At 40.3% G+C, this 13,707-nt stretch overlaps 1 protein-coding gene across 1 annotated transcript in view; it reads left to right on the top strand.

Moving 5' to 3' along the window:
* Window positions 1–8,521, top strand: part of LOC115363021 (calpain-15-like) — a 34,519-nt gene extending 25,998 nt beyond the window's left edge. Inside the window, exons 9-12 of the mRNA XM_030057087.1 lie at window positions 1,346–1,572; window positions 2,210–2,349; window positions 6,102–6,280; window positions 8,343–8,521. Of these exons, the coding sequence (XP_029912947.1) occupies window positions 1,346–1,572; window positions 2,210–2,349; window positions 6,102–6,280; window positions 8,343–8,520 (724 nt within the window). The 3' untranslated portion in view covers window position 8,521. The remainder of the gene's footprint in view (window positions 1–1,345; window positions 1,573–2,209; window positions 2,350–6,101; window positions 6,281–8,342) is intronic.
* Window positions 8,522–13,707: the final 5,186 nt, after the last annotated feature.

Consider the following 13,707-nt stretch of genomic DNA (forward strand, 5'->3'; position numbering starts at 1 on the left):
CTATGTCTGCTTTAGCTGAACTAGGGGAGAAGAAAGGGCTTGTTCAGTGTCTAATAGACACATTATTTTGTTCAACCATTATTATCATAACGGTTGAGCAAGCATCATGATAATACAGCTAATTTCTCATTGTGTGAAGATGTCAAAACCTTTTAGCTACTTAAAAAGACAGCGGCAAGCCGTAACTGACACTCATCTACCAGCGTACATTCTAGCACCAGCATGTCATATAAGAAATGCAAGGCCCGCAGACCAGATCACGTGTAATTATATCTGGCCCACAAGATGAGATTGGATTATATGTTAATAGTTTGATATCATACTCCCAGACACTACAAACCCCAACATGCATTACGATGTCCTGTGCTATCAACAGCACATAACACCTGCGTGGCCCCGCGTCCTCCTGGCGAGCTCCTCAGCAGCCCACATCACCTCTATCAAGACTGTATGTATGTGTGTAAAGTAAAACTGTATGCTGTAAAAAGTGTACAACTGTAAAGTCAACTGTAAAGTGGCTGTTTTTTTTGTTTTTTTTTTTGTAAACACAAGTCACCCTACCTATACTTTGATATTTGACTTTTGAAATACCTTGTCAGATTTCACCAAATGACTCATGGGGTTTAACATGAAAATAGTAGTTTTTTTCTAGTTGGATTTGCATGCCAGTTATGTGCATGTATGAGTAAAACCATGTAGGTCTGTAGATTTCTCTTCCGCAATATATCAGAAAAAATATCAAAAATATTTTAAACATTTTTGATTCCATGTGATACTATTTGTCATTTGAAAGGATTCAGGCTTGCAAATCCAAAAGTTATGCTAGAAAAAAAGGAATGATGCAGTGAACTCTTTTCATGTTGTTTTTCACTCTGATATCCTTGTTTTGTTTTGTTTTGTAGGAAAACATTTTTGGGTAGGAATGATTCACGTGAAGTTCATATTTGTATATGAATCATTATTTTTACACAGAACATATTTTATTAAAAGACTGGCCACCTTTTGTCCAAAGTGTTCAACAAATGTAGGCGCTGCTTGGCCCTTGAATTAGTTGTGATTTTTAATGTGTCCCCTTTAGTGATCGAGTGTGACAGCCCTGCTCTAGCAGCAAGGCAACAGAGGCTGTGCCAAGACACCTCGCCATTGCTCCAGACTGCTGCTCCACTGCTGCAAAACCTCACCTAAAAGAGTTAGCCACTTGCCACAAGTTGGTTTCTATGGAAGTTAGCCTGCTACAATGGCCACAGCACTTGGCAAACTAGGTTGCCTGGGCTGTTATTGTTCCAAAACACAAGGGCAGGACTTTTCAAAGGCTGAATTCCCTCTCCTCTCCTCCTTCCCTTAGGCGTTGGGACACAGCGGAGAGCCACCTTTTGGACCTGTGTGTGTTGGTGTTCAGGGCGGGCTATGACAGCTGCGGGGCTGTGGTACTGGGTCGCCTCCTGGCCCACAGTAAGCGCTCGGTGAGGAGGTTTGTTGGCTGCGACGTCATGCTGGAGCCAGGGGAATATGCTGTGTTGTGCTGTGCCTTCAACCACTGGCAGAGCACCGACGCAGACGGGACAGGTAAGAGCTTGGCTTTTTTGGAAGGTAGATGCTGATGCTGCTGATTTTGTGTCAATATATGTGTTAAAAGAGCTCTGGTCAGAGTGGAAAAGCCTCTGAAACAGCATCTCCATCTGTTGTTCAGGACAGTAGTGGTGCTACGATCTGCCCCCACTCTAGGACACTTTAAGTCGTTGTTGAAGGCACATTTTTGGTGCTGAATTCAGCATGAGAATGTTTTATCCCAACATATTTTACCTTTACTTTTAATATAATTCCGGGTTCATTGAAATAGAGTTTACTATTAATTTATTGTTACTTTATCATGTTAAATTTATTTTAGATCATGATTTGTTCTGTATTTTACTGTATTTTGCTCTGTGAGGCACTGGTTTAAATGAGCTATACAAATAAAGCTGACTTGACTTGTTAGCCTCCTGCCATTGAGGTGGAAATTTATAGATACGGTAGTAGCAGCTATGAACAGCTTTAACCCAAAAAATATCATTGTATAGACCTTAAAATACACCTGTGGAAACCTAGGTCTTTGTCGGCTTGCAGGGCTAAAACAACCTAACAGCCATATCAGATTTACATTCTTTCACATATTGTACTATTTTTTAAAATTCAGTAGAAAAGCCATTGCTGTCTGTCCTCCCAGCAGGCTGTTGCAGGTCAGAGCCTGGTTACATGCTGGCTGTGTACAGCTCCAGACTGCTGATGGTGGAGCAGGTAACAGCCTCCACCACCACCATCGCCGACGCCATCATCCAGCTGACCGAGACCAAGGGCGAGAGGCACGAGGTAAGAGTCCGGCTGCATCTGCGTTAATGAAGATGTGAAAAACCATGACCCTGCATCAGCGCTGAGAACTGCTGTAAACATTTTCACTCTGACCATTGTTTCAGTCAAAAGCTTGCTGGTTATCGAGGTCATTTTGAATCTTTCATATCTGTGTTTCATCCATACATCAGCTGTATGGCTTGTTTCTCTCAAAGGCGAGTTCAAGAAGACATTTATATTCAGTTATGTGTAATGGTAGTTTTTAAAGTTTTTATAGTTTTTAAACAGTTGGAAGCATGTCTCAAAACTGAGTTCACTTTTTCTGCACCAATATGTCGCTTGGCACAAAAGCATGACTCAAAATAACATAATCTCGCTAAAACCCAAACACTGGTTCTCTCCTAACAAGAACACTTTATCCCAAGCTGTGGCTTTTTACAAAACTTTTGGTAATTTTGTGGTAATTTCATTTTTTGCTAATTGTATGTTAATTTTCTGGTAATTTGTTGGCTAATATTCTAATAATTTTGGGGTAATTGTGGGTAATATAATATTGTCCTCATAATTTCTTACTGATTTTTTTCTGATATTTTTCTTGGAATTCTTCATTTTGTTTATTTTATTTCTTTCTAACTTTCAGCAATTTTTTTTGCAATTTGTTTGTATATGTACTACATTTTTGGTCATTTTAGGTTATTAATATTGTTATTATTGTCATTATTTACTATTGTTTTGTTGATTTTCAGGTAATTTTCTTTCAATTTTTCTACACATTTTTAATTATACATAAGTGTTTCTAACAAGGCCTTATTCAGATTGCCAGCCCAAATCCATTTTTTGGCATATTCATATTGTATCCAGATTGATTTGAGAAAGGCTGGAGAGCAAAACAAAACAAGAAATCTGATGTTTGCAAATGGGATCCAAGCCATATTTGGAGATTTGGTTTGAAATGCAATTCCTGTCCTTACATCTTTACATCTTTACTGGCAACGTGATACTCAACGACAACGCCAAAACCAGAGTGACTGAAGTGCATCAGAGTGACTGAAGTGCATCAGAGTGGCTGAGTAGAATCCATACTGCTTCTAACTGTCTTAAAATCCGATTTGATTAACAAATCTGATTTGCCTGCAGTCTGAGCAACAGTCAGTCCAACAGCAGTCAAACAGCCAATTTGAGATCCTGCCAGATGCTTAAATTAAAAGCATAGTTAGTCAAATCCAAATAATTGCGAAGGCGTCACTTAATGTATTTTCACCCACAATTGTTAACAAATTATATCAGCCTCTTATGCTCTTTACAAAAGTGTTTTTCTCCTGGTGAGCAGGGTGTAGCTTTCCCCTGTTCAGCCTGTAGGAGAAAAGCAGCCTCTTCTGGCCACTGCTGCCAGTAGCCACCATGAGGAGACTGTTGTCCTGCCACGTCCTGCTCACTCCCCCGGGACAGTTGCAGGGAATGTTGTTTGTTGAACAATGCACAGGTGTTCAAGGTACATACTCTCATACATATTCTCCCCAAATTCTTGTCGGGACTGGCACCAGTTAGTACAACTTGGAGTTTGCAGGTTAGTCTGCAAGTCTGATAGTACATATTTCTGGAAGTGTTGTGCTCGGGCCAATCAAGATGATAGCCCTGCTAGCTCCTCCTAAAAGTTTCTGGAACTCAGATTTTAGCATCACCTAGCATCAGGTTCCAGGAACTTAACCTGTAACCAGGGGAACCAATGGAAACGCTTTCAGAACCTGTGAAACAGCCAACATTGAGCAGTGTGCTGCGCAATGTCGGAAAGTTCTTGCAGTCAAAAAGGACCACAGCAATGAGTAGTATTACAGTAGCTCCACAGTAGATGTAAATATAGTTAACTAACTAATATAATTAACTAAACTTAACTTCTCTGTGCTCTAGTTTTCCTTTTGTATATATGGCTAGTAATATGATACTGCTGTAGTAAAGGCATCAACAATGCTTTAGTTTGCCAAAGTTTTTGACATATGTAATTGCAAAATACATAAAAATGGAATGGAGTGGAAACAAAAAATCCTATAGTGTAGCAGAGTCAACGTTATCACTTGGTCGAACCCTGTCATACTCTGGCCAATTAGACTGCAGCAGGATATGACATCACTCTGTTTACGGACAAGCAGACAAATACAATGAGCATGATGCAACTTTTATTATGGAAACTTTTCCTCTGTAATTGTGATTGACCTAACCATGTACATGCCACGTACAACATCCTCTTTCCATCTGCACATATGCATATGCCGAACCGTTTTGGAGACACTGGGGGTATAACTGTTGTTGTCTTTACAGGCTGCTAACACACAGGTGTCTACACTACTAACCCATTTGACTTTCTGTCTTGTGGGGTCTCGTCTTGTTTGAAGTTGGGCTCACTCATTCAGTGCAAGCCAGTGGCAGCTCCCTTGGCAGGGCAGATACATCAGATTCCTGGAGTTCAGAGCAGTCGATCTGTCTCTTTAGAGTTTCCTCCCATCTCTCATAGGCAACCATGTATTGGTGAGGACAGACAATGCTACTGTGGTTGCCAACAACCAAGGGTGGGGGTGTTGCAGTCTCTGCATGTCTCCAGAGAAGAGCATCGGGCAGTGGACCAGTGCCTGCATCATCAATTGCACCAAATTTGGGAGAGGTTCAGCAAATCCTAGGTTGACTTCTTTGCCTTCACAGAGAACACTGATTGGTCCCTTTGGTTTTCAGTCAGGGATTTCCCAGGACCTCTTGCTCTTGCTCACAATTTGCCAGAGCAACTGCTGTATTCCTTTTAACCTATTCACTTGATCTCAGCTGTCCTGGACAGAACAAGGTTAGAAGGACCAAGGTTGGAATCCATTTTGGCCATGGTTCAGCCTTCTGCTGGCAAGGACCCGTTAGCTTCTGCCCCTGAGACCTGCTCTCTTGTCATAGGCCAGAGGCTCCTTGTGGCACCCAGAACCAGAGCACCTCAACCTCTGGGTTTGGTTTCTGAACACTGTCACCAATGCTCACAACTAGGCCTTCAGGGAGGGATTATAGCCACACTGCAGTGTGCCATCTATTAATACTGCATATCAGGTGCAGTGGCAAGCATTTTCCTCCTGGTGCACAAGGAATAATCTGTACCAAGAATCTTGTGGTGTGCATAGAGTTTCAGTTGTTTGCGGAGTCTGTGAGCCATGACACACTTCCAGAGCGTCCAGGAGGACTGCAAGCTGGCACCCGGACATTTGGTTGGTGGTTGGTAAACAGATCTGCTCACTGTCCACCCTCAGGGGTTGGTGACCTGCACACTTTACCCTGTTTGGGCTGTGGAGGCTTATTGAAGTTGCACGTAGGAGACTAGTAAAACAGACCAGGTCTTTGTATGTTGTGGCAGGTGCATGTGCGTGGGGAATTACAGAGGCAGTCCCTATGGATAGTGGACACCATTAGATTGACGTAACACTTGGCTGGTAGGCAGGTGCCAGAGGGCATTGTGGCATGTTCTACTAGAGGGATGGCCACTTCAAGGGTCATCTTCTGAGGGGAGTTCCCCTCTCTGAGGTGTGCACAGCAGAAAGCTGGGGTTCGGAAGCAGCCTTTTTTATAGGCTCACCCCAATTATATGATGCACGTGCAGGTGCACACAGTAGTGAATCAGGAAAATTTTGCCTTCAGTGTATCCCTCTGCCATGGGGTGATATCCATGTGGGAATCATTCTGTTGGGTCCCATAACCATGGTTACCAGTGTAAGCTTTATTGTCTACCATCAAGTTATTGTGTTTGCCAGGGCCGAGAGGGGATGACCTGCTACTACCTGACCCATGGCTGGGCAGGGCTAATCGTCATGGTGGAGAACCGACACCCCAGACATCACCTCCATGTGTCCTGTGATTGTAGCGACAGCTTCAATGTGGTGTCAACCCGCAGCAGCCTCAAAACCATTGACAGCATCCCTCCTCTTCATAGGTAAACTACAGCTGAAATTCTGCTTCACACCACGATTTTTTTAATTTGTTTTCTTTTTCATTTAACTGAGAACATTTTTTAACATAAGGCCTCACTCTTGAGTAAGAAAACCAAAGGAAAGAGACAACAGCTATCAAACAAAATAAAAATAAGCCAAAAGAAGGAAAGGAAGAGGGAGGTATTAAATAAATAAGCAGCTGACATGACAGATTATCATGGCACATACATATCTTGATAGCAAGTCACGACATAGCCTCCTCATTTACATGCCCAAGTACAGTATAACTTGAGTCCATCTTTGCATAAAAATGTAAGTTTTTAGTTGTAGGATTGTTGTCATATGCTCCATTGTTTAAAGATGTTTGAGTCTCTGCAACCACAGACTCATGGTTAGTGGGTGTTCCTTTGTTAATTTACTGTTATCATTTTCATGGCAATTAATAGGAGTAATACATCTCTGTTCCATACATAGCTTTAGTATGCTTCCTCGCAATGCAAACACTTTTTAAGGGTATACCGATTCCCATAATTTTATCAGTCTCCTCTTTTATATTTTGCCTGAAGGCTTGTAGTTTTCAGCATTCCCAAAATAAATGTCTACGGGGTCCAGTTTTGCAACCTTGTATCTGACCACAACCCGCAAAGCTCAATACTGCACCTGCATCTGTGGACATTCAGCATGTCCTCCCGCACAATGCAACAGAGGGGACTTTAACAATTAAAGACAAATTAAGTAGAATGTTAAACCTAACTTTCAATTTCCAGTCAAATTCTCTTTAAATTTACCAACTAATTTTTTTTGTGACAGTTGGGACATCAAACTTCCCATATCCTGTCCTCAATAATTATGTTGAATTCCAGCTCCCATTTTTCTTTGAAGTTCATTATATTTTCTGCCACATCTGCTACCAATCTTCCATAAATGTGAGAAACATGCTTTGTAGTTGGTAGATGTTTTCTACTATACTAATAAAAAGTTGGTTAGTTGGATTCCTTCTATCTAATTTCCAGTCCCTGTGACTTGTGATATAATTCCTAATTTGTAAGTAAGCCTTTACAAGTCACTCTGAGGAAGTTCAAAGTCATTTTGGAGCATGAAAAAAAGACTTCAACTCTGTTTTATCAAACATTGTCTTCAGGGATTTTTCAGCCCATATTCTATACCTGTTGTCCCATGTGGATGGCCACCAAAGCTTTATCACATCATGTATGAGGTGTGTTGTTTCGTCTGAGTAGACTAGCACACTGGTTTTCAAAGTGGGATCCGGGGACCCCCAGGGGTCCTTGAGGGTCTTCCAGGGGGTCCTCAGCAAAATGAGGAATAATGCTTTTACATGCATTAAAACACAAATCTGATCCAGAAACACTGATCTTTAAATGTATCATTTTAATAATTTTAAGTATAGCTTTCTTGTTATTTTTAAAATATTGTTTGCTAAATTTCTGTTAACATTTTGCCAATTTTAATGATTTATTCATTTATTTAATGCTGATTTCCTTGTAATTTCTTTTTTTTTCTTCAGTTTTTGTGGTATTTGTTTTGTAATTTTCTTGTAGTGGTTTTCCTTTTTTGCTCATTGTTTCACTAATTTGCGAATTGCCCTCTTCCCATGTTTTTGAAAGAAATCAAGTGAATTTGCTCAGGTTTCAGTGGTCAGCACAAAAACATACAAGGGATTATTCTAACATTATGTTTTAATTTCACCTCTTTGAATTTATTTGACAAGTATGATACCTTGACGTTCCATAATTAATAAAACCAAAATATCTTTTCGTAATAGAGACCCGAGGGCAAAAGCACTTCAACTGTGGGTCCAGGGTTTAATGAGAGTCAACTTGGGGATTCAGAACATGGAAATATTTGAAAAGCCCTGGGCTCGTACACACTCATACATGTCCTCCCCCAGCCATATTCAAGTGACCTGAGTGAGTTGCCCTGTGCAAGATTAGAGAGACGGCAGCGAATAATAGGCATGGCATTCAGTCATACATCAGCAGGTCTACAACACATGTTAGATCCACTGAGAGGTGGAATCTGTGAATGAAACCTTTTCTCCCTCAGACAGGTGCTTGTGGTGCTGTCCCAACTGGAGGGAAATGCTGGATTCTCCATCACACACAGACTGGCCCACCGCAAGGCTGTCCAAGCTTCTCTCGGAAACTGGAGTCCCACCAAGGCAACGCACAGTCCCGCTCTCAGTCCGGAGACAGCGGGGCTTCATCAACCCCGGCCACTATAACTGCTACCTGACGTGTAAAACCACAGGAAGGAATTGGACAATTTTGGGAAGAGGGGATCTGTTTCTTACAACGGACCTGGCAGTTTCTTTAACAAAGGGATCATACAATTTAGCGAGGAAGAAGTCACAGACTAGTGTTTTAGCTGTAGAGATATTTCTGAGAGGCAAAGCTACACCAGATGCAATAATAATTCCATTAGTAGAGTTAAACCTCAGTGTGCAGAGCCTTGTTACTATGGAGCTCACCTGTTTTTATAGGAAAGACGTTTTGATGTACTCCACAGATTCTACTTTACCAGAATCATGCTGCTAACCTTGATGCTTACCCTGTAAAGTTCAGTTCAAGTGGAGCTTAAGATTATGCTTTTTTTCCAGAACACATGGTGGTTAACCAAGGGCCAGGGGCCACAAAGCAGGATTAGTGGTTAAACAATTGAACTTGTAGCTTCAACCTGGTTTAACAGGGTCATGGAAGTGTGGGCTGTTCCATGATAATTATTATATCAGAAATCGCGCTTCTTTTTAGCATTTTCAGGCAGATTACGCACTGACAAGGAAATAGGGCTTCTTATATGCAGCTGGCTGTACTGTAGGTCTAGGCAATTCAATAAGTTTGCCATTGCATGTTAATTACTCTGCAGTTTTGATTTTTTTTTTTTTTTTTTTTTACTGGATTTCTGAACATGATTGTCTCCGTATTGCATTCATAATCTATCACTGCACCCTCTAAGGAGAGCCACTTTATCTTGGTAGCCTCAATGTGTCAATTGTAGTACGTACCAATGGAAAGTGCCCACTTTGTTCCTCCAGTAATCCTCTCTTGCACTGGAAGCAGAAGCATACATTAGGGCCGATATAATTGCGCAAATAGGCTTATTTATAGTGTGTGTGTGTGTGTGTGTGTGTGTGTGTGTGTGTGTGTGTGTGTTTCTCTTCCATTTGGGTGCTTCTATTCATTATCCTATCTTGATGAATTACTTTGTTGCTGTAGCAATGTAATTTCATCCCGGGAATTTTAATGTTATCTAAAATCCCTATATAAAGGTCTTTGAAGTAAGTGTCAGTTAAAATGTAATTAGGTCCTTATAAGGTCTTTTATAAGATGGTTATAACATGAATTAGTGTTCATAAGTGTATTGATAGCAGCATCATAGATACATTTATCATACGACATTCATAAACACTAGGCCTTTTGCAGCTCCCACATCTGGAATGAGCATAGTTAACTGTTAATAAAGTGTAATAAAGGATTTATTAACATGTTTGTAGTTACTGGATCTAAAGTAAGAACAGTGCTTATTAATGTTAATTAATCTTTTGTTATGTATTTATTAACAGTAACTGTGCTTTTCACAGCTTCCACATCTGGAAAGAGCACTACATGTGGTCAAAGTTGAGTATAGTTAAACTTGACCTTTCCCTGACCTTAAAGGCAGAAGGAGCAGGATATGTTGGTTGTGGTTTGTAAACCCAGCATTCAAAGTTGGCACCTCCTCCTTGGCTAACCTCTGATAGCGAGGTTTTGTTTCCTAGGATGGTGACGGAAAACATTATTTTTTGGCATTTCTGCTTTATTTGATAGTGACAGTAGAGAGAGACAGGAAAGGGAGGGGAGACAGAGAGGAGGACATGCAGGACATGGCCTGGTCTCAGATTTGAAGCCAGGACGGTGGTCAGGACTCAGCCTTTCTAAGAGTTATGCGCTGTCTACTAGGTAAGCTACCGGGCCACAGCATAAGACTTATTAAGTCCATAAGCAGTCCACAAAGTGTTAACAACTTTTTTTGGGTGCTTATAAAAAAAATTATTATGCTTTTATTGATACACATAGTCTTCTAACACTTATTAACACTTATTATTACCTATTAACTAGCATTTATTACAAGGACCTTAATATAAAGCGTTAAAAAAAAAGTTCTCAAACGTAGATATTGGAATGCAAAAACGACATGCTTGTTTTACATAAAACAAAAGATGTGCCTGACACACCCAGCTGACCATCAGCCCTTCCTGGACTGGCCCAACTGGCCGTCATCTGTGGTGGTAGTGGAGGCCATCGCTGAAGAAAGCATTCCGATTGGCTGAGGATCCAGGCAAGAGAAGAAAAACAGAAACTGCACTGTGTTGTTATTCTAACTACTAAGTACAACAACAATAATAATAATAATTCATTTTATTTAGTGGCACCTTTCATGACACTCAAGGTCACCTTACAGAGCAAAAACACATTAAAACAAGTGTATACAAAAATACATTCAACTGCTAACTCCTACCAATAGAGCTATTTGTTTTTCATTTACATTTTCTCAGTTCCTGTAGGCCTCAGAATTCTATAAGCCTTTGCCCAAATATGGAATTGTGGATCCAGCATATTTTCTGTGTGGGGAAATTCCATGGGGTTTTCACATCATCATACCTGTCAGTATGATTTGAGCTGCGTTTAAAACTTGATGGTTATTATCTGCATGTTCCCCTCTTAAATGGAACTGGATTGACTGAATTCTGCTGCCACTTTCCCACTCAAATCATTATTTTGCTAACAAAAAATGAACACAGCAGCTCACGTTCAACATGTAGCTTTCTGTTGTGTGACTGGCTGTGGCCAATACACTGCAAAAACTCAAAATCTTACCAAGATTATTTGTCTTATTTCAAGTCAAAAATGTCTTATTACTAGTCAAAATATCTCATTACACTTAAAATAAGACGATCACCTCAGAAGTAAATTGTTTTTAGACAATTGTCTCTTGTTTCAAGTGAAAATTTGCTTGAAACAAGTGAAAATTTGCTTGTTTCATTGGCAAAATTTGTTTCTTGTTTCTAGCTAATTTTCATTTATTTAAAGTGAATTTTCACTTTTTCCACTGGCAAATTTTGCCAATGAAACAAGCAAATTTCCACTTGTTTCAAGTGAATTTTCACTTGAACCCAGCCCAAGCCCTCTGCTGTATATCATCCCCTCTCCCTTTCCTGTCTGTCTTGTCTCTCTCTGCTGCCTCTATCAAATAAAGCAGAAATTGCCAAAAGAAAATCCATAAAAAAGAGAAAGAAAAGCTCAGTTATTTCTTACAGACGATATATTTTGGGAAATACTAACAAATCATAGGCACGTCTTCCAAGGCCTACAAACAAAAATATTTCAGTGAACTGACACTGGATTGTTTCTTCTTTTTCCCTCATTCTGGGACCTCCAGTTTACTTTTTTCAGATAATTTTTCTTCTTTTGGTGGGCGCTAGTCTCTCAGTCTCGCATTTAGTTGCTTTTGTGTTTTTGAGGTCTCACACCCCTGTTTTTGTCACACCAGGGCAGCAAGCACAGATTCAGGTAGCTTGTATTTTTAGCTCCATAACCCACTCTGCTGGTCGACTGGTCGGTTTGTTGGTCCACAAAAATGTCCCCACCTTTTGGCGGCCACAGTTTTTGCACTAGGAGGCTGAAATTTGGAACAGAGGTCAAGTGTGAGTGTGTATGTGAAGGAATGAGTTTGTGTCCATGCTAACAGAGGGTGTGGCAGTGGGAGTGGCCTCTAACAAAAGGGGCTGTTTGTTTTAGGCACTCTTGGGAGTCATCACTGGTCTAAGCAGACATTTCCCCTCCCCTATACTTTACCCACACCCCCTTTCTTACCTTTTGAGCTATATGTCATAGACTCTTGTGGGAGGCATCATTGCACTCAGCAGTGAGTTAATTTTGTATTGGTGTGTGTTAGCCCCGCCCCTATGTTTTAGCCATGCCCCCTTTCATAATTTATGAAACGCTGGTTGTAGACTCTTATGGGAGGCATCTCTGGACTCAGCAGAGGTTTCTTTTTCAGCGGTGTGGGTTTGCAACACCATCTCATTCTGTTGGTCCATCAGTTCATTTGTCCTCAAGCTGTGCCCACCACATTGCAACCATAACTTTATACTTACGAGCCTGAAATTTTAAGGTCAAGTGTTTGTGAGTTTGTGTGTGTGTGTGTGTGTGTGTGTGTGTGTGTGTGTGAACGCATGCATGCAGGAATGCATACTCATGTGATCGAAGCTACTGCAAATTTGCACTTGTTTTTATTCCTTCTTGCCTTTTGTGTTTGCTATTTAACTAACTTGCACTCTGGGAAATTGTGGTAATTTGGCTCCACCCACTGAAATTTAACTCAACCAATGAGGTTAGTTTTGTCTTCAGCGCAGCTGTGCCTCCAAGAAATGTTTGAGTAATAGAAGTTGCACATCCGTTGATAAGGATAACATTTAGAGCTGACCTTGTTACTTAACTCATAAAGCACTTTATATTCTCCAAAGACATTTTAGATCATAGAATGGTGTTATGGTTCATACTATCTCAATTGCACTGGTAAATAGATGAATAGGACCTGTATTTAATGACCTGTGTTTTAGAAAGCTGCCAAGAATATTTACCATTATGTCGAATTTACTGGGAAACAGGGTGTTTGTTCACCTCCTTATTACAGGTATTGTTGAATCATATTGCATTCTGATCCTTTTAAAGGAAACACATGGGACAGGGTTCAATAAAGTATTTTAGGCCTAGTACTGGAAATACAGTTGAGAGTCTGTGAAAACCACTGCACACTTGGAATAGCACTTTACGAATTTCAAACTATGCTGGATTCCCATGAAGTTTTAATTTAAATTGAGTAGTTCTTTAAATTGCACACTGGGGGAAAAGGTGTTTCACACTCATTTATCCAAAAATATAAGATTGTTGATGAGAACATAAAAACTATGCAATTGTTTGAAAGCTATCATGATGATTCACCTGCTCAAACATGCATTGCTGTCTCTGTCTCTCTGTAACATTTATTTGTTGTGTCAATATACTGTATGTTTTGTATATATGTTTTGAACGTTGTCAGTTTTTGCCATTCAAGTTTACACTGAAAGTGTGCACTGTCTGTATGCTCAAGATTCTGTTCCTTTCATTACTTGACAATAATAGAGGCCTTTGCTTTGAATTTGTGAGAAAGTTTTAACAGATGACTGTTGGTTAAACAGTTACCATTAATGTTGTTCTTCATCATGGTTGTATATAGTGAGCAAATGAAGTGTATGGGGCTTGTTGCCATCTGTTTTGAATGTATAATAATCCGCCCCTACACACACATAGGCACACACACACACCACCACCATCACCACCATATTAAAAGGGCCATTTCATACATCCTGAAATGTATTCACCAGCACTTC

The sequence above is a fragment of the Myripristis murdjan genome, chromosome 8, assembly GCF_902150065.1.
Source record: "Myripristis murdjan chromosome 8, fMyrMur1.1, whole genome shotgun sequence".
Lineage (NCBI taxonomy): Eukaryota > Metazoa > Chordata > Actinopteri > Holocentriformes > Holocentridae > Myripristis > Myripristis murdjan.